At 45.0% G+C, this 19,946-nt stretch overlaps 1 protein-coding gene across 2 annotated transcripts in view; it reads right to left on the bottom strand.

The window, feature by feature from the left end:
- The window catches only part of C5 (complement C5), a 478,994-nt gene that overhangs the window by 35,399 nt on the left and 423,649 nt on the right, over window positions 1-19,946 (bottom strand). For both annotated transcript variants that reach the window (XM_069609527.1, XM_069609526.1), the window contains exons 39-40: window positions 8,937-9,020; window positions 8,066-8,204 (exon numbers count right to left, since the gene is read on the bottom strand). In XM_069609527.1, the coding sequence (XP_069465628.1) occupies window positions 8,066-8,204; window positions 8,937-9,020 (223 nt within the window). The remainder of the gene's footprint in view (window positions 1-8,065; window positions 8,205-8,936; window positions 9,021-19,946) is intronic.

Here is a 19,946-nt window from a genome sequence, read left to right as displayed (position 1 = left end):
CAGATGGTGCGTAGCTAGTTGCATCAAGGAATACGAGGCCAGGACGGCAGACGATAGAGCGAGTAGTACAAGTCAGTTGTTGATAGCGCGTAGGAGGCCCTTTCAGGCGGTAAAGACAGCTACCATAGCGAGATGGGTCAGAGAAGTAATGCTAGCAGCAGGGATCGATTTGCAGCAATTCGGGGCACATTCAGTGAGGGGGGCCATGGCGTCCAAAGCATATAGGACAGGAGTTCCCTTGCAAGATATTATGGCAGCAGCAGACTGGGTGAATGATCGCACATTTAGAGAATTTTATTTTAAACCAACGGAGAGTATGGCGAGTGCAGTATTGGGACAGCTTTGAACAAGCATAATGCTCGCCTCCAGTCTTGTCATAGAATAAAGATTACCCCTGCTAGCTGCGCAGGGAGTATTAATTCTATTAAAGACTAGGAGGCGAGCATTAAATTCCCACCCGAGAGATGTATTGTGCATATTATTGAATGTCGTATGTGATAATAATATGAGGATGACAGCAATACATGGACACCTCCCTGATTTTCTGCTTTCTATTATTTCTAGGAGAGGAGCAGAAGAATAATTGAAGTGAGAGACTAGTAGAAGTCGTTGCCTGAGTTGAAGGAGTGCGACATTCATTTGGAGTGGTTCAAGTCATTGCCAGATGCAGGACTAAGTGTGGAGTTTTCACTGTGACTTTCAGAGCGAGTAAAAGAGAGGAGGAGCTCAGGGACAGGATATGGTCATAGCTGAGCTGGAGTAGGATGGACTACAGAGACTATGGGGATTGTAGTTCAAGGAGGAAAAAGTTTGTTCAGACTGTTTTCAGTGTTTTGTTATAGTTTTGAGTTTGTTGAAACTGCTGTGAAGAGTAGTAAATTAAAGAAGTTGAAGCATAATGCTCGCCTCCTAGTCTTTAATAGAATTAATACTCCCTGCGCAGCTAGCAGGGGTAATCTTTATTGGTAGCAGTCTGTACCACCCAGATATACCTGGTAGCTGTGGCAGAGCAGCCAGACTTCTCTCAAGAAGAGTTAGATAGTATATAGAGTATACAAGATAGGTACCAAAATACAGTAGCACAAGCAAACACTGACCAGAGCTTTGGTATCAAGTATAGAATTATTTATTTAAACACACACTTAGAAATACTCTAGCACTATTATCATAAGTAAGTTTTAAAACACAGTCACTATTATCATCTGTACAACCCTTATTCCTTATTAGACAAGTCTTAGTTAACACCACTTATTTCCAGACAGAGGTGAGCGCTTAACTAAAGATGGCACTCCAATAAGTTTAAGAAAAAGGGAGGGAAAAGGCAGAAATTAGGAACAGCACACAACACAATCCTTCAGAAGCACTTAGCAAGGCAGGAAAGTCAAAGTCTACTTGTGAGCAAAAAGTTCAGAGGCCAGGCTCCCTCTTGGAGAGAGTAGAACACCACTGTGCCCAAGATCACAAAGTTTAAAAGGCTTGGAGAGTCTTGCAGAGAGTTCAGAAAGGGATCAGTTCAGTTTAGAAAAGTTCAGTTAGCCAGCCTAGGGCCCACCCAAGTGGTAAGTTGAGGCTTTAAGAGTCACCCCACACAGACCGTTGCGAGAGATGCCAGGCGGACACAGTACCTTTAAAGTGAACAGGATCCTCCAGCGGAGGCAGTTGTTCCTGGCAGCTGGTGCAAGTCATGGCGTCGTCCAGAGGAAGAGATGATCTCGACGTGGATGAAGGCTGAAGGTCGTTGCACTGCCAGGGAAGAAATCAGCCGCGGAGTTATCCGGTTAAAAGGTACTACCCTTTTATTCGCGGTAGTGGAGAAAACGTGGTATCCTAGTTGCCGGGGTGCTTGGCACAGGCAAGGCGGCCACGAGATGATCCGGGAAGGCAAAAAGGCGGGCAAACTGGTTATCCCCACCAGTCAAAGGAAGAAGACTCTTCGGATTGAAGATCTCCTCTGTCGTCGGGAAAAGTGGTGAGACGGTTCAGCAGGGCTCCACCAGTGGTGTCGACGTTGCAGGTCAGCTCAGCTTCTCCCTCTTCAGATTCTTTGGTCCTGTGGTGAAGTCTGAAGTCCCAGTGCCCAAAGCCCTGCTTTTATGCAGAAAACCCCCATTCATCAGTCCTAGCTGTCACTCAAACATGCTAAGTGTTGAGCCGGGCGGCTCACCACTGGGCCAATCACACCAGAGTGCGATGTGAGTTGCCAAGGCAACTCAGTCCAGGGTGCCTAAACCCCCTCCCACACCTCCTGTGGTACCCAGACAGAGTGGCACCACTTTTGGAGGCTTCTGTGGAGAAGCCCGCCAAAAAGTGGAACAAAGGGCTCGACTTGGGTTGGAGTCACAGAAGCGAACACAAACGCCATTTTGGAACTGAGTCTCTGCAAAAAATACCAACCGGTGTATTTATATTAATTTAATAAACCGGCGGTATGTTCGAGGCTATATTAAAAAGTGGTAGCCTCGAACAAGGGGAATATCCCATAGGAATATATTCGCGGTCGAATATAAAAAGTAGTATCCATTGCCACCAGCCAAAACTCGGTCGGGGGGGACTGGACAGTGCCCCCTCGAACAACAGACCCCGGGGCAATCGAATTGCCCCAACCAGTACGTCCACAATATGATGGTTTGTACTGGTTCTGTTCACAATTTAAGACTAGTAAAGCCAATGGTGACTTTACATGCCCTGGGAGACAGTAGTCAGTCCCAGGGTATGGAGTCTATGTTTGGGGGTCGCTACGACACCCCTGGGTTACTGCACGCAGGGTGCTGTGCAACCCACATACCAAAAACACATGAAGCCCTATGGGGTAAAGGACCCCATAGCCCATAAAACACATACAAAGTCAAAGGAACACCTCAAATCATGTCTAAGAGTGTGAGAAAAAGAGTCTCACTCTTAGCAGGAGAAAAAAAAAAAAAACAAAAATCCAGCAAAGCTGCTGGGGGACTCACTAGGTTTGGGGAATTAGCCTTAACAGAGAATTCTCCCTAACAGGGTCTCCCTCAGCCTGGCTCATACCACTTTCGGAATGTCAAAGACTTTCTAATGTGCGTGACTTACTTTACAGTCCTCCGCAGGACCACTTCGACTCAAAGTTCAAGGTTCAACTTTCACTCTCCCCTTCTCTAGGAGTGAAATTTGCTTACTTTGCTTTTGCATTTTATTCGCTTTATCATTCTAAACAATGGACCTTTCATGGAGACTTTTGAGAGGGCTACTTCCTTTCACCAGACCACTCTGTTACTCAGTATTACCGATTTCACAGCTGTCCTTACCTTAAAGTTCATTTACAGGTCTAGCTTTCTTTGCGTCTCATCCACACACGTGCAGCCTTCACTTGCGATATAACATTGCTACTTCAGACTTTCTGTAACATACACCGGTCTCTCAGGTCCCTTGCCAATTCACCAGCTGCGTGCATTTCTTTTTTGGTTTTACGATTTCCAATTCACAAGTCAAGGTTAGTAGCACAGGCTTGGCCTCGCCTCCCCAACTCTGCCATTCACACGGGAGGGTCACTGGTGTCCTTGATACACAATACAGCCTTCTGATGTGGGCTCTGGCCTTCTCCACGTGTCTTTTGCAGCCTGTCGGAGGCAATGACCTCCAGTGGGGAACTCCTGGGGTTTCCGACCGGCTGCTCTCGTCCCTTGGTCCATCGCTCTGCTCCAGTAGGGTTGCCTTCCCCCGAAAGTCATCCTCGTACTCATGTTCCGCCTTACTCAGAGTGTGTCTCTAAGTATTGCCTTTTATCCGTGTGAGGAGAGCTAATTGGTATCAGGTGTATGCACTTAAAATCAAGTGCCTGTCCAGTACGATGTATGAGAGTTAGTCTTGTCAATCTCAGTCACCCTCTTCCTCAGCCCAGTGTTTGTGTAAAAAGGTGAGTGGGGATTTGGGACCTTGGAGAATCCCAAAAAATATTAGATGAACAAAAAAGGCAGGAAAGACTGCATCTCACCATCGTCTGCCTCATTCCCACTCCCCGAAGACCCCCCACCCAGGTGATCCTTCTGCACCGGTCGTCCCACCAGGGTGTGGATCGAAAGGTCGAAAGGTGATGGCCGTGCTCTGGTCCTGGCCACCTGAGAGAGAGATCCCCAGGGACTAGCGTGTGAGACACCCTCTGGCTTCTCACAACTAACTAACCATTTTCCTCCCTTTCAGTGACTTTACTATATGTGTTTGCAGAGTAAATGTATTACCGTATAAACCATTGAAAACGCATGAGTGCACAATAACCGATAATACAATAACATTGGGCCTCATTTTGAATGTGGCGGTCCGGAAAACAAGGGTGCTGTAAGCTCACCGGCACCCTTGTTTCCGGACTGCCACACTTTGAGTCTGCCTGCCTGGGTTGCTGCGCCCAACAGGTCTGACCCTGCCGGGCGCAGTGGCACCGGTAGGCAGACTCTTCACAGAAGCATCAGCACCGTTAGTAATGGTGCTGGTGCTTCCGTGAACCCATTCCTATGTAGCCCTATGGGTCTCCACGGGAATGGGGACTAACATTTTCGGCACCTAGCTTCCAGTTCCGGAAGGGACTCGTGATGTCTCGGTAGCACTGGTAAGCTAGGAGCCGGAAACAGTGTTACGAGTTTGGCAGCAACCCGCCGGTCGCTCTGGCGGATTACCGCTGACCTCGTAATGAGGCTCATTGTATTTTCTCTTTCTAACATTGCTACAAATGTAACTGTGAACAAACACAAAAGTGAAAGTGCCCTTTGAAGTGTATTATCAAGTATTCCTGTTCTAACGTAAACGTCTGAAGTATTTAAAGTGATTCTGGTGTAAATATTATAAATATATACTTTTTATATAAATATATGTGTAAGTGTTTCTTTGTTGTGCCTGTCTAGCTATGATTCAGTGTACTTACCTACAGCTCACATATGCTTCTTAGGATAAGCCTGACTCCTCTGCCACTCTACCAAGGTCCTGAGCTAGTACAGACTGTTACTAAGAGTTGGGGATCTACAAACCACTGGATAGCTTACTGAAGTCTTACTGCCAGTAGGACTTTAGGAACACTCCCCTAACTGTAGGGCAGCCACTTGAGCTGATCAGAACATGTTTACTCGGCATTATAGACTGAATGTGGATAACCTCAGGTATGGGTCATTTGGGGTTGGTGTACTTTCCTCTGGCACGGTTAGATGTGGTAATAAAGGAGTGATGTGATGAAGCAACATTTTGGTTGTAATGATGTGTCTCATTGCGACCTTTCCACATACTTCTGCTTGAGTACGCCTCAAAGGTAAGTGCCGGGATAAAGAAGGGGGACATGGAGGTAAACCCACAATTACTTACTGGTAATCTTTATTCCTCCTAGTTCTACTATTCCTCATCACAGTCCTACCAACTCTCCTCTCCTGCCATGGCTGTGGTTGGTGCTATGGTCCTGCTTGGGAAATTGTTAACTGAGGTTTGCAGGTAAGTAGGAGGTGTTATACCTCTGAAAAAAGTATTATGCGGATGGAGCCGGTAAATACTGTGATGAGATAGAGTAAGATTAGGAGTTATGAAGATTACTGGTAAGTAATTGGGGCATTATATGACTATTGCAAACTAATATAAATGACTGAGCTCGAATTTCAACAACAACCAACAACATGGTTGGAGTTGTTCCTTGCCCCATTAGTGTGTGTGCCAGTGAGAAAACATTGTTTATTTTTATGTCTGTTGCTATGTCATCACAGTTATGATGTTGAACCTATAAAGACTAGCGTTCAGCACTCATTAGCTACTGTTCCTAATTTTCATTCCTGAATTTCAGGAATGGCGCCACAATAACGCAATTTTGGAAGCTGGGGTCACGTTTTGACCCATACAACATCCAACCAAGCCGTATTGTAAAGGAGTAGGGCATGCGTGCCAACATACTCAATCCCATTTGGGAAATGATAGTACTGTCCCTGTTTTTTTTTTTTTATAAAACATTTTTATTATCATTTGATTACAACATAAACAAAACAGCAAAAACCAAAAAGGGAGGAACAAGAAAGAGACGAGGCAGTTACATCCAATGGGGCCGACCCGGCCCGTCTTACAGTAGTAATTTGTCTTGCATCACCATTTTCGTGGAGTACGATCACAGTTCACCTTATAAGTGTTCAGGGTACTATCCCCCCGAGTCCATATACTTCAGGGCCCTCCCTCCTCCCATGCCGCCCATATTTTGGAGGCTTTGTTGGGACAGCCTCTTGCGTTATAGATCCTTCTTTCAATCATAGCACATGTGTCCATGTCCAATGCCCATTGCTCCAGTGTCGGAGAGTCCGGGGCTCCCCACTTTTGTGCAATATTGCGCTTGATTAGGGCGGCCGCCGTATGCAATAGCAGTTCTTCCCATTTATTCAATTTGTGCTCCCCCGGTGCTCCCAGGATTAGGACCTTCGGGTCCATATCTATAGTTTTGGAGAGTATCCGGGCCAGTTCCCGACAGCAGGCCTCCCAGAAAGTTCGGATCCGGGGACAGGACCACAGAATGTGAAAGAAGGTCACCTCTTCATCCCCACATCTGAGACAATTCTGGTTCGTTGCTTTCCCCACCCAAACAGAGCAGTTCTAGGATAATACACTCTATGCAGTATTTTAAGTTGCACCAGTCTGAGTCTCGAGGAAATGGCGGTTTCCCATGGGTGCATTAGTACCCGGACCCATTCCTCAGGGTCGATCTCCACTACATCTATTTCCCACTTGGCCTTTAGGCTGGTCAACTCAGGAGTCACGAAGGAAGTGATGGCATTATAGAGAATGGATATGCATTTGGAGGGGATACATTCTGGGACTCGTGGTCCAGGATTTCTAATGGGTATGTCAGGGACTACAAGTCCCAGAACGCTAAATTAAAACTGGGATTGGCCTAAAATCTGCTGACTGGAATGGGTCATGTTGGCATGTGTGGTGGGGCACCAAAACAGCACTTCTCCTATTGACTCAGAGATACTTGTACCACTTTCGTGACTCATGAAACCAGTGAATGATTGATTTCCAAATTCTGTTTCTTTTTGGAAGCTGGACAGGCTGCCAATTACAAACAAAATACATTCTATCATATTACGTTGGGTAACTTTTGAACCTTTTGAACTGACGAGAAAACAAACAGAAAAGCGATTGCTGAAATCATTGGATTCTGCTGCAAATAGTAAAATCCAAGGTTATCAGTAAAAAAAAGTCCTTCACTGGAAACCAACTAACATATATATTGACTCTTTAAAGTGGAGCGTATATTGGCAGTCAAAAAAAGTAACAGGAAACCGCAGCAGCACTGCACCACATTGCATCAATACACATTTTGGAATGCCGAACAGGGGGCCTCATTATGAGTCCAGCGGTAACCATGCCGGAAATTCCGGCAGGTTACCAACGGACTCGTATTACAATTCCGCCTCTCTGATTGCCGGAATCAACGGGGCATTACAACCCGGGCGACCCGGTAATTCTGGAGGCGGAAATCGGTAAATCCCCATCCCTATGGAGTCCCATAGGACTCCATGGGGAGGGGTACCATGGAAACACCGGCTCCATCTATGACAGAGCCGGTGTTTCCATGTCTGCCTGCAGGCTGGTGGTGTTAAACCCGCTAGGTCTGACCTGGCGGGAGTGACACCTCCCGCCTGCAGGACTCTTAATCAGCTGGTCCGGAAAGAACGGTGGTGGTGGATTTACCACCACTGTTATTTCCGGACTGGCAGGGTCATAATGAGGCCACATGACTTAGCACCATGAGTGGCAGGCGATGAGATAAACCCTGGTAGAAGTGTAAAAAGAAAAAGGAATAAGCAGCAGGAGAGAAAATGCAAGGAAAGAACAAAAGCTGGAGGTCAGCGAAACCACACGAGGGTAGGAAGAGCTCTGAAGCCCCCAAAATGGAAGGGAACAAAAGAAAGTATCTAGGTCCAAAAAGCTAGAGCTTTAGAAGACCAAAGGAAGATAAATTAAGTATGAGAAACACTGCAATTTAAATCTAAATTCTGATCAAAATAACACTGCGGTTCTTTTTCACTTGAATAGGTCCCACCTCGCCGGATCTGCATCATGCAGCAGCAATACTTACTGGAAGGTGAAACTGACTTGTATCTGAAAGCCTTCTTTGCCCATGATCAGGTACTGCTTTCCTTGATGAAGGACTAAATCTGTGCAACTCTTCTTCTTGAGAAATTTCACTTCGCTATTGATTTTCAAGAGTGCTTCACCTGTGGATGGGGATGCAGGACGAATTCAGTCTTATGCAAGGCTTTGAACAGCAATTTATGGAATATTGGCCATGGAGATGGTTATTGACCTCCTCTCAGCCAATCAGAAAGAGTGCAGTCAATCACTGGTATTGACTGCATTCTGAACATTCTGTTTTCAGAAGCAGACAGGGGAACAAAAACACAATTTCAAGGCAAGAATATATTCCACAAAACACACCGGAAAGGACCTTTTTTGGCTGCAACATGCTATTCAGCACAAGAGAGAGAAAGCTAAAATATTGGAAAATGTTTTCAAATTCCTACAGGGAAACCCTTTGCTTTTACATTACACCTAATGCGTGCTCATGTTAAACCTGTTCCAGTTCAAACAAGTTGCAATTAAAATGCTTATCTTATAAAACATCCATGTTATTGAAATATTACAAAATAAAATCAGATTTAATTTACTCAGTGTGTCTATTTATTCACTTATAAAGTAATATTTGTTTACTTCACCAACAAAACTCCAAAACATGTATTACTACCACCACCACGTGCTAATAGCTTCATAGACATCAAGGGACATATGGTCTGAGATGAGCCATACCTCCCTCATTCTATAAGGCTATATTATCTTTTTTTTCTCCAAATAAAATGTTTCGTATGGCGAAATAAAATGTTTCATATGGCGGCACGACAGGGCGAGAGATTCAACCCACCGGACTTACATAAAGACATAAAGAGGTCTACCTTTCTTGAAGATCTCCTCGAGGACCGCTGTATATTTGATGAAACTACCATCTTCGACACTGGAAATTATGTTCACCTTGTAAGCTAGTAGGAGAAAGATAAGTTATTACTTGGGCGAGCACAAGCCACCTTCCAGCTCAATACTCTGTCACTGTCAGACCAAAGAAAAGACACAGTATCCCCTTCCAGATGAGGAACCTCTGTAACCATAGATCTGGTCCAGGATTCCATTTCGATTCTGTATTTTCATTGACATTTTATGGGCACGTGCCAAGAGCACGAGTGAAAAGCCTTCTGCATTTCTGGGTTTTATAGAAACAAACAGACCTGTGCTTTTTCATTTATTTGTGAGGTGTACCTTCTGCCAACCTTCTCTCTCAATTGTTAGAAGCAAATTTGGGGTGACAAGTCTTTAAAAAGACACTCCAAAAGGCAGTCATGTCCAATTCCACCTCATCCCTTGCACCCCAAGCAGGGCCATTTGATCATCCATCCAGTCCCTCCTTGATTGGTCTCGCATTTGGCTGTCCTAGCGGTTTGGCCACACCTGGAGGGCACTTGGAACATAGTGGAGGAACTCACTCCCACTGAACTCAGTTCAAGCAGATCAGGCACACACTGTCAGCTTTTCAGGATATTCCTCATAAATACTCATGAGTCAAATTTGGAAGCATTCAGAATCCGTGTATGCAAATTCATCTCATGAACATTGTTGAAGGCTAGCCTCAAACCCAGCATGTTTTTGCGGCCCTTGAGGCCTGGAGCTCGACCCCCCTGTATTTGAAAATTGTACATAAACTATGATAAAATACAGAAGTGACATTTCTCAAAAGATGTGCGTTTCAATGTTATAATTCACCCATCAAACTCATAATTCCTCCCCTTTACCACCCAGTCGTGTCTTATATGACCTAGTAAAGTGAGCTGGTGTAGCACAAAAACCATTATAAACTATAAGGAGTGGTGGTCCTGCTGTAACTACCTTTTCTGGTCAGGAGGTACGTGCAAAGAGCAACACTGGTCTATTTTGGCATTTATGCCAGCAGACCACCTACTCCTCCACCAAGGTGACTATGAAGCCCTCATTGAGCTTTGCCAAAGATGCTTGCTGGGGAGGCAGACCACCCAATGGGTAAATCACTATCTGTGCAGATCTTAGCTGTGTAGTCAGCCTGGCACGTTCCATGATGGTAAATGTGCCACGGCAATGGGGACCCCCGCATGTGGATGGGGAGAAGACCACATGCACATGAGAGCGCTCCTGTATGTGCAAGCAATTACACAATGCTGTCATATTGCACCACGCTGCACCCCACACAATTTGCCATGTTACCCGAAATGTGGGATTTACAAAAGTCAAAAACAGAAAGTATTTTGGTGCAGATTGTCATTTCAGAACCACCGTGCATCTCATTGCCTCCACAAGCAGACCTCAGCAATACTCCTTTCAAAGCCGCGCACTCTACTCTTGGCTGCCCAGTCTGTCTTTCATTCCTATGAGCATGCGCAATCGATGCAAGACAGGCGCCAATGTTATGTTTCAAACAACGGATTATTTAGTCAGCACACCAGCAGTGAAAAGGGACTGGTCTATGGGTAGAAGTTTGGAAGGGCTACATAGGTCAAGAAGCGCTGCGACATGTTCTCCTAGGGTCAACTCATTCAAATGACATTTACCAATCATGAATACCTCTAAACTCATTCATTAACAATTATATACTGTTGGCTTCTCTTTAGCCATAACCACCCGTTCCACGGTCTGGAACGGGTGAAAACGGCCCGGGGCCCCAGTTCCACAAGGGCCTTTAACGAGGGTCCCGGTGCCGTTACCACCCGTTTCAGCCCGTGGAATGGGTGGTTATGGCTATTAGCACCCCAAGTGTTCAATCCGGAAACCCCGGGTGCTAAGAGCAAAGTATTTGGTTTCAATGAATGGGACGGCTTCCGGCGTCTGGGTTCATTGAAACAAAATGCTCACCAAAGATGGCCGCCCTAGATCAGGAAGGCAGGGCTCTGTCTGAAGCCCCTCTTCCATTTCCATGGCAGCCAGCAGGGACAACGGAGCGGAAGCAGCAGAGGCGATGGCAGGTGACGCCGCCGCAGTAATCAGGCAAGTGGGGATCGGGGGTGATTGAAAATAAGAAGGGATTGGAGGGTGGGGGAAGATGACGGGGCAGGGAAGCAGCCATCAAGTTGCTTGGAATGCTGTCTTGGATCGGTAGATTCAGCCCATGATCCACGCAACCTGATTGTTTGTGTCCCCCGCCCCAGGTGCTTATAAGGAGTATCACTTGCTAATCCTCCACAAATGACTTCAGCTATGGTCATCATGGGTAATACAGTGAATGTCAAGCTACTGAGCACTTTGGGCGGTAATGGAATACATTTCTGCGTTGAGTCGCGAACACTCTGGCTAAGTGCTTCTTATTTTACTCTTTCGCAGATTATTGTGCCTTGTATATAAGGGATGACATGAGAAAGCAGAGCTGCAGAACACCCACCAGGCTGACTGCAGCATGCAACAGGCAACATTCCTATCCCATCATCTGACCAGCAGACTCTAAAAGCAGGACCCCCTATTAACAGAGGGTTGCAGTTGTGTGAACAAGGATATATGTGATTTGAGATAAACGGTTTTGAAGCCCACCCTTCCATGCCATCTGTGACTAGAATAGCATGTGGCACCTCCGCTCACGTGGGTCGGCTGCTAGGGGCAGTAGTGGACTGGTCTACACGGAACCCTAGTGAGTTTTCGGTGGGTCTCCTTATGTGGGTACCCTGATTTTGTTATCCTTTTACCCTCTTACGCATGTCTCCCACCCTGTCATCTTTCCATCTTTCCTCACCGCCCACATCCCCTTAAAGTAAAGAATTTCTTATAAAGCTTCCAGTATGCTCTTCCTCACTCTTAACAAATGCTAGATTTTAGTTCTTAGTTTTGTTTAGCCACGTTTGGATCCCTGCTGTGCCTTAAATTTCACCATAAGGTCCCATCTTTTTCAAATGTTCTTGTGGGTGAACCGAAAAAACTCTAATTTGGGGTGTTTGAACCTTTTCGTACATTGTAATATGGGACTACTTTGAAAAACATTTCCAAGGCCACTTTTGGTTCCCTGTCCACCCCTGGCTGGGGGCAGCCCTCTTCTTCCACGAAAATATCAGTATTCTCCCCACAGAATCATAGACAAAACAGAGCGAGTGATAAAGTCCCCTTGGGAAAATAGGCCCCGATAGAAGTAAAAGTGGCAGTCACCTGACAACACAAAATCTTCTAAGAGAAAGAAAAAGCTGGATCATAAAGAAAGAATTCGATAGAACATAAATGAAATGCAATAAGGGTAGCCGATTGCTCGCTGGTCAACACAGATAGCAAAATCAAAGCTTAAGGTTTAGGGCTGGATTCTCAAAAAACCGCTGCAAATAAAATATTTGCACAGGATGCGCTTTTTTAATTTGAAGTAGTTTAAGAATGAGCAAGTCACCTCATTCTCAAAGGTGACCTGCGCTTTCCAGAAGTGCTTTCCAGCCCCCATACATATATAAGTATCCGCAGCGCATTTCATAGTGAGGGCCTGTCACATTAACCAGCCTGCCACTGTGAATTGTGAACAAAAAATAAACGCATTTCTATCCCTGCTTGAGGGATTGAAACGCAAGTGTGACAGCAGCAAAAAGAAAAATACATAGCAATGTCAGTAATAACCCTATCATGTATTGTGCAATCAGCATCTCCTGTTGCAAGCAGGCGCAAGGGAATGTGTTTCGTTTCTGTGCATTTCTAGCACATTACATTTTTGAATTCGGGTTGCGCATTGAAATGCGCAGAAAGTCCCCCATATTTGTGCAAATGCGCAAAGTGGGTGATGAAGGGCAACTGAATGTGTGCCCAAAAAAATTGAGAATCTGGGCCTCAGAGAGCAAATAGAAAAAAGTGAATTCTGGAGTGGCGTTGTAGCCCACAACACAGCCTAAACTCCTGCACATCTGGAACACATATGCCCTGTTGTGCTCTCCATCCCCGGATATACCGCTCATTGCACAGTTGCCTGGGGTTGGGCATCCTGGGGGCTTCTGGAAACGTGGTGCAGCGTCTTTGGTGATGAGTGAATGTACAGAATTGGACTGGGGCTTTGGAGGCACCCCCCGACTTTGGCATTGAACCACATGCTAAAAGCTCACGAAGGAGAGCGCATAGGGTGGAGCAGAAGGATATATAATGAATCCTTTTAAAGGAATTGCCCCTTTATATCGCGTTTCATGCTGGAGTTCAGCCTCTAAGCGCCGGACTAGGTTTCGAACCCATGGTGTTGAATGTTGACTTGCTTCCAAGACAAGCACGTTGCTCCTGAGCCATCATCCGGGCCATCTCCTTCCTCCCTAGCTCACATATTACAAAGTAGTTACATCTCACAGATTATTTATACTACACAACTTCTCCTGTTGCAGGTGCATTTGAATATTGTGAACAGGCGGCATCTGACTGTCCTGATTGCACCAAAACACAGCAAGTGGGGGTGAACATGGGACAAAACTATGAAGAGCAGCTTGAGCCTGTAACCAATTATGAAAAATAACCATGAGGTCAATGGCTAAATGATATGAGATAGTAGATATGAGAAGCAAATATGAGAAGCAAAAGGTGGAAGAGCTATGTGTACAATTGGATCGAATTTGTCGCGGGACTCAACTGTATTCTATGGGGCGCAGCGGCGAAAGGAGAGAAAGCTGGAGGGAGCATGTCTGGAATACACTCACTGCATGGTGAGATGGGGCATGTTGAAGCCATGCCCAAGAGAACGCAGACAACAAAGCCCTTCTACTTATTCCATAGGGTCCCCTAACAGCATGTGCTAGGGGTTGCAGGAGAGAAAGGCGAATTTGCCAGTTTTGCAACAGCTCCCGTTTATGGGTTTTCAGTGTAGTAGAGGGACCCACATCATATGGCATCGGGCCATTTAGCCATTGACCTCATGGTTATTTTTCATAATTGGTTACAGGCTCAAGCTGCTCTTCATAGTTTTGTCCCATGTTCACCCCCACTTGGTGTGTTTTGGTGCAATCAGGAATGTTGCTCCTCCCTACTACTACAGAATGTTCTATCACACTCCTCCTTTGCCTCCTTGCAAAAGCGCTTTGACGTCATGAACTAAGGCAGTAGGCGCTATACAAAAGCAAGATAACATAACACTGTACAGTGAGGCAAGGAAAATAGAATTAAAGAAGTCTGAGGCTGAGGGAAAGACATACTGGGCTAATGCCTATGACATTATAGGGGTAATGGATGAACAACGGAGGAAGATATTCAGAAATGTGAGAACGATCTGAAATTTCGGTCCTTGCACGGTTAAATAGCACTCACACTTTTGTTAGCTTTTGTTTCAAAATGTATAGAATTTGAAAGGTAAGGAGGAGTTCAGGAGATCATGATGAATGCAGTGACACTAATCAGAGTAAAGATCTAAAAACAAATTGTACCAACACATCTGGATAGTGTGTTAGCTGAGGGTAGAGCATATTTAAAGAACTTTTTATGGTGAGATGGGCAAAGGATCCCAAAGAGACCCAAACTTCCTCACTAAGGACACCCAACGAGGCTGAAAACATGTCTGGTGATGCTTGTGGTCTCGTGCAGAAGCGATGTGACCCAGCAGTTTGGGGTGGACTGTCACTTTTGGGGTGGGGCAAAGCCTGATTTGCATATGGTCTTTCCCCTTTCTGTAATGGCGTGGCAGGCTAAAGAACAATGGTTTGGAAGGTTGCCCAGAGCTGCACCAGAGGTTAAGATTAATTCTAAACTTTCCAGCCATCACCTTTTGTTTTGCCAGAGGGTCAACGCACACGTTGGTTTATTCTGTGTAACAGTATTTTATATTAACATTCATGGTCGATGCCCGGAGTAGCTAGTTAAGGGAAATCGATATTCGTCTCTAAGTCTTTTAAAAGGCCTCCATTTTGTCCCATTATCCCTGACTATAAATAATAAAGCATTGAGCTGGAGATCAGGATATCTGCAGTGATAAATACAGGCTTTGGTGCTTGTATCCCTGTGACCTTTCTTCACTAAGACATTTCTCTCTGTGTTCTCTGAACAAACTCACACTCAGTCGCACCCTGATTTCTTTATACTCCCACCACTTAGATTTCTTTTCCAACCTCACCTTTCCTCTCTATTCCCTACTGTCTTCCTCCCCTTCCTTTTCTCCACTTCCGCTACAGTGCTTAGAAGCAGCCCGAAGGTGTTGTCAATCTCTATGCACAAAGCCTATATACTAACATAATCTGCATAATCTGCATGAACTGACCATCGAATAACTGATGATACAATACCAAGCAAAAGTCAAAGACCCTGTACTGTTTGCAAAGGCTTGAACACACAAAAGCTGATGGGTCATTCAACACTCCTGATCAAAGCCTCCCACTAGAACAGTGGTATGCAAACTATTTATTCTGAGCCCCCACTTGAGTAAAAATATTATCAAGCCCCCTTGAGTAAAAATAGTGTTGCTGGCCCCCCGCGACGCCATATCTGCTTATAATTTGTATTGAAAACAGTCACCATACTCCCTTTCTGAAGAGCCTTGCACCCACCCGGCCATCCTTCGGGTCCCCCTAAGGGGGCCAGCCTCACAGTTTGAAAACCACTGCTCCAGAATGTGATCAGCACCTGGAAGATGCAACCGTGCTGGTGTTGACAATCTGATCCTCTGAACTGTGTGCTTTGGAAGACATTACAAGTTTGCCGGTGTGGCAATATTGTGCTGGTATTAACCTATTCCGATAAATTACTGAACCGGCCAACTACTAGTTTGCCAGTGAGGTGGCAGAATGACCCCCGCTAAGAGTTGGAGGTCATTCCATGTGCTTACTGGCAAAAATCGATGGTATAACAGGGGTAGAAGTGGGAACCCTGGCTGCAGAAACTAAAGTTTGTGTGCTCTGCGTTGCGAGGACAGCAACCAAAGAGGCTGGTGAGTTTCTTTGAAATAGAAACCTGGTGCATGAAGCGTGAGTGAATGAACATTTCCATTGTGCTGAAATACTTTGTATCTAGTAACTGAGTGGTCAAGTGCATCAGAAGAGCATGTTTTCGAAGGTCTCCAGTGCTAGACCTTTTCCATTGTTGAACATTAAACCAGAAGAAATTATTTGTATCAGAGTGGTCGCGTATCTTAAAGCAGAGCGGTTTCAAAAGTCTCTGAACATTGGGAAGTTCTTTTAAAGTGAAAGGCATAAACATTCTATAACGGGCTGAATGAAAATAAGATTGTAAGCCACACCAATGCCCAAAGAATACCGAAGTGAATATGAACTTTATAATTAAACAGAAAACACTGCATGTTGAACTTAGCAGTGAATGGAATTGGACAATCATTCAAAGCCACTCCATGATGAATTTCTAAAGCAACTGAACTTTCAAGTTAAATTTAACCACTTCATGTTGCAAACTTAACCCATTAAGCAGATGGGAATTTGAAGTTCACTCTATTATATGAAGAAAGGAAGTGAACCTGTACGGTCCAAAGGGAACACACACGGCCCTTTCTTTGGCTTCTTTTGAATTGTGATAAAATGTAAGTCTTGGGGAAGGGAACCCTGAGACTTCATGATGCCTTCTTTTGTGTGTTTCTTTGAACTACAATGAAATACAAGTCTTGGGGAAGGGAACCCTGAGACTTCATGAACTACCTTTGTTGTCTTTGAGGACGGAGCCTCAAGGATCTTTCTCTTGTGCTTTAAACTGTGACGCTTGGAACTTGGTGAAGGATTTTTCAAAACTATATAATCTTGAACTTGGAAAAGATAGCTTTGAGACTTTTGTTGGAACTGTTTCGTACTTTGGGAATGGAGCTGAAAGAAAGCTGTGAGCTGGAAGCAGCTCAGAACGTTTTGGTTGAACACTGGTTCTTTTGACCTTTGACATCCATACACATTGGTTGATTGTAGTTGTGAGGGGAAGGATAGGGTTTGGACACAGGCAGACCTTTAAGTTGAACTCTTTGACTCAGACTTAGCTTGGTTTTGTTCAGGAGGGGAAATCCCGCCTTACCGTTGGGCAAATTAGGCTTTCAACCATCCTTGCATATAAGTTAATAAATATTTTGTTCAACTTAATATCTCTTGTCTGTGTCATACTTCATGATCCCTTCACAAATGTCCACAAACACTTCTATATATCTCCCTACGTGAAATGCAGCAACTGAGGTTTTCAGAAATGAAAAACCGCCATCTTGTTTTTTCATTGTGGTGGCAATTTTGTGTTAAAATTGCAGAAATCTCACAGTAACATTAAGCCAGAACAAATGGAGGCTCCTAAAAAACTGCTTTCAAAATGTATGTTAAAATATGAAGTGGTGTTTCTAACCCTGCTTGCAAATGAAAACATTTACAAGATACAGTTTAAAAGTGTGGAGTAAAATGAGGCAAAATTCCCGTTAATCTTAATTTTTACTCTCCATTTGCTAAAAAATGGAAATGTTGCCTGTAAATTATGCTTTGCAGACCGCATTTGCAATGGAATCCTAAGGAATCTGCATGCTTTTATCAGATGAAAAAGACAGGAGGATTCCATTGTGGCCCAGGATTTCAAAAGGTGCAACTGTGACATCATTCATGGCGAGCGGGATCTGATCATTTAATTGTGAGTGGGGTATGGGGATCAGCTGTAGGCCTCGCACACTTCCCATGACCACAGTCTTTTAGCCTATTTGGTGCAATGGGACACGGCAGACATGGCCAGTGGCCCACAATCCTTTTGCCTGTTTGCATTGTGGACAGTGATCACAGCCGAAGGCTATGGACGATGGGATCTGGTTAGTTACTAGCAGAAGGATATGAGCCACAGCCACAGTGTATTTTAGTAATTGCTGCAACATGGACAGTGGACCCTCTAGAATGTATTTATTGTAGTTTATTGAGCATTTGTTAGGCACCTATTATTATGCTTGAGCTAAAACATGGCGCTGGTGCGCAGTGTATTCTGGGGGCACACAGAGCCATAATGGATATTTACTCCATGCCTCAGTGAAAAGCTGTACTTACTTTGCTGAGAGCTGAATTTACTTTGCTGAAGAAAACATGCTTTCCAAACCTGGTATGCAGTCAAGGACATTCTGCTGGGAAAGCTGGTTTTGTTTTGTCTTGTTATGAGTTATGGGACTGTTTTCCGTGGCGTTTGTTCTTAGGAGAGGGAAGCGCTTTGCTTCTTGAGGTTACTGTCGGTTGACCCAGCTGGCAACCAACGGTTACCCATCAATGCGCAAGTGCATTGCCAGAAGGTTCGAGAAATTACCACCCCTTTTTGAGGAGTGCATATATTCATAACCCCTCAAAGGTCAGACGGGACAAGTACAAAGACCTCAGTCGGAAGGGGGACGCCTTTGTCCGGCATACCTGTGGGCTGTTGTGCTCTCGGCCTGGCTGTTATCGGGGTCTTCCAGCCGCTTCTGGCGAGATGAGGGATTCAGTTACGACCACGGTGATGTATTTTCTTTTGAATTCTCTGTCTTTTCTGTGATTTATTTCTGTGTTATCACTTGTTGCTTCCAAGCTTTGAATAAATAGCCGTATAAGTGCTCATTATTTCCTAAGCGTGCGTGTGGTTGTAAGTCATTGCGTCATCTACCTGCGTTTAAAGTATTGGCTCTGCAATTGTGCTGGTGATTAATGACTGTCCGTGCACTCTGGGCGAGCAATACATTTTGGCGCTGTAAGCAGGGTATTTGTGATGAATTGTTCCAAATATTAAAGAATCTGTTTGAACGCAGATAGGCTTTGTTGACATTGCAAGCGAAAGTAATTTGGCAGCAAGTGTTGGACTGTGTTAATCTGTTTTTTTTTTGGTGTGTGCGTGCCTGCGTGAGTGACTGCAGTGTGGAAAGAAAAAAAAATATATATATAAAGAGGTTTTGTACATTATTGCAATGATGAATAGTTTGTTCAGGAAAAAGAGCGTTACCGCTGGCGGTGAATGTTCTGATGTTATCATTCCAGGCTGGGCTAAGAGCCCATATGATAAATTGGCCCATGTGTGGGCATGCGTCGCGGGGCTAAGTGAAACGTGGGATCAGGGATTGGAAGTTGCTGATCCGTCAGATGTAATGTTGTGCTTACAACAAGTTTCAGTGGAAAGGGGACGGGAATTCACTGCGCTCGGTAGGCGGGGTTGGGTCCTCCTGCATGCCTATAGGAAAATACATCAAATGAATTTGGAAATGAAAAATTATATTTTCCGATTGGAAAGAGAGCTGGATGCAGAAAAGCAGATTGCGTTAATGCAGCAGATTCAAATAAAAATGTTAAAGATAAAGCCGACACATACCAGGCCGTGGCCGAGAGGGCAGCAGTCAGAGTAGCCCGGTATAAGTATAGGAAAAGACGGGGAGGGGTTAACCAAAGAAAGGTGGCAGCTGTAATCACTACCGCCGGTGTGGACTGGGATCCGGATAATTGGGATGGTGACATTTTTAACTCAAGCAGTCCAGAGAGCAGTTCGGCAAATGAGTCAGATCCCATAACGGAATTTAAGCAGAAGACTGTGGTGGCTAAGCCAGTTAGAAGACGGCGAGCTGGGCCCCACCCGCAGAATCCTGCGGGCGGAGTTGTGGATTTAACCACACTGGAGGATTACACCCAAAAGGAGTTTGGGGAAATAAATACCCATTTGAGGCAAAAATCAGGGGAACCTTTATTGACATGGATGGTGAGGTTGCTAGATGGGGGCGCAGCGGGGTTGTTGGTAGATTCCACGGACTCACCACGTTTTCTACCCTTGTCAACTGACATCAATGTACAGGAGGTCTTAAGGGCAGGGCCACCCCCTGATGAGAATGGCTAAGATTCACAGGTGTCTTTGTTGCACCTAGCATCCCAAGCATGTAACCGTAAATACCCCATTACCACAGATTGGCCTAGCGAGGAAACAAAGTGGTATACTTTGAAAGAGGCAATTCAAAAGGTCAGAGAGCATGCTATGAAAGAGGCAATTCACGTAGATGCTCCAGGACACATGGG

Source organism: Ambystoma mexicanum, chromosome 8 (genome assembly GCF_040938575.1).
Source record: "Ambystoma mexicanum isolate Mex_15411 chromosome 8, UKY_AmexF1_1, whole genome shotgun sequence".
NCBI classification, from domain to species: domain Eukaryota; kingdom Metazoa; phylum Chordata; class Amphibia; order Caudata; family Ambystomatidae; genus Ambystoma; species Ambystoma mexicanum.
This window is presented reverse-complemented; position numbering and strand designations above follow the sequence as displayed.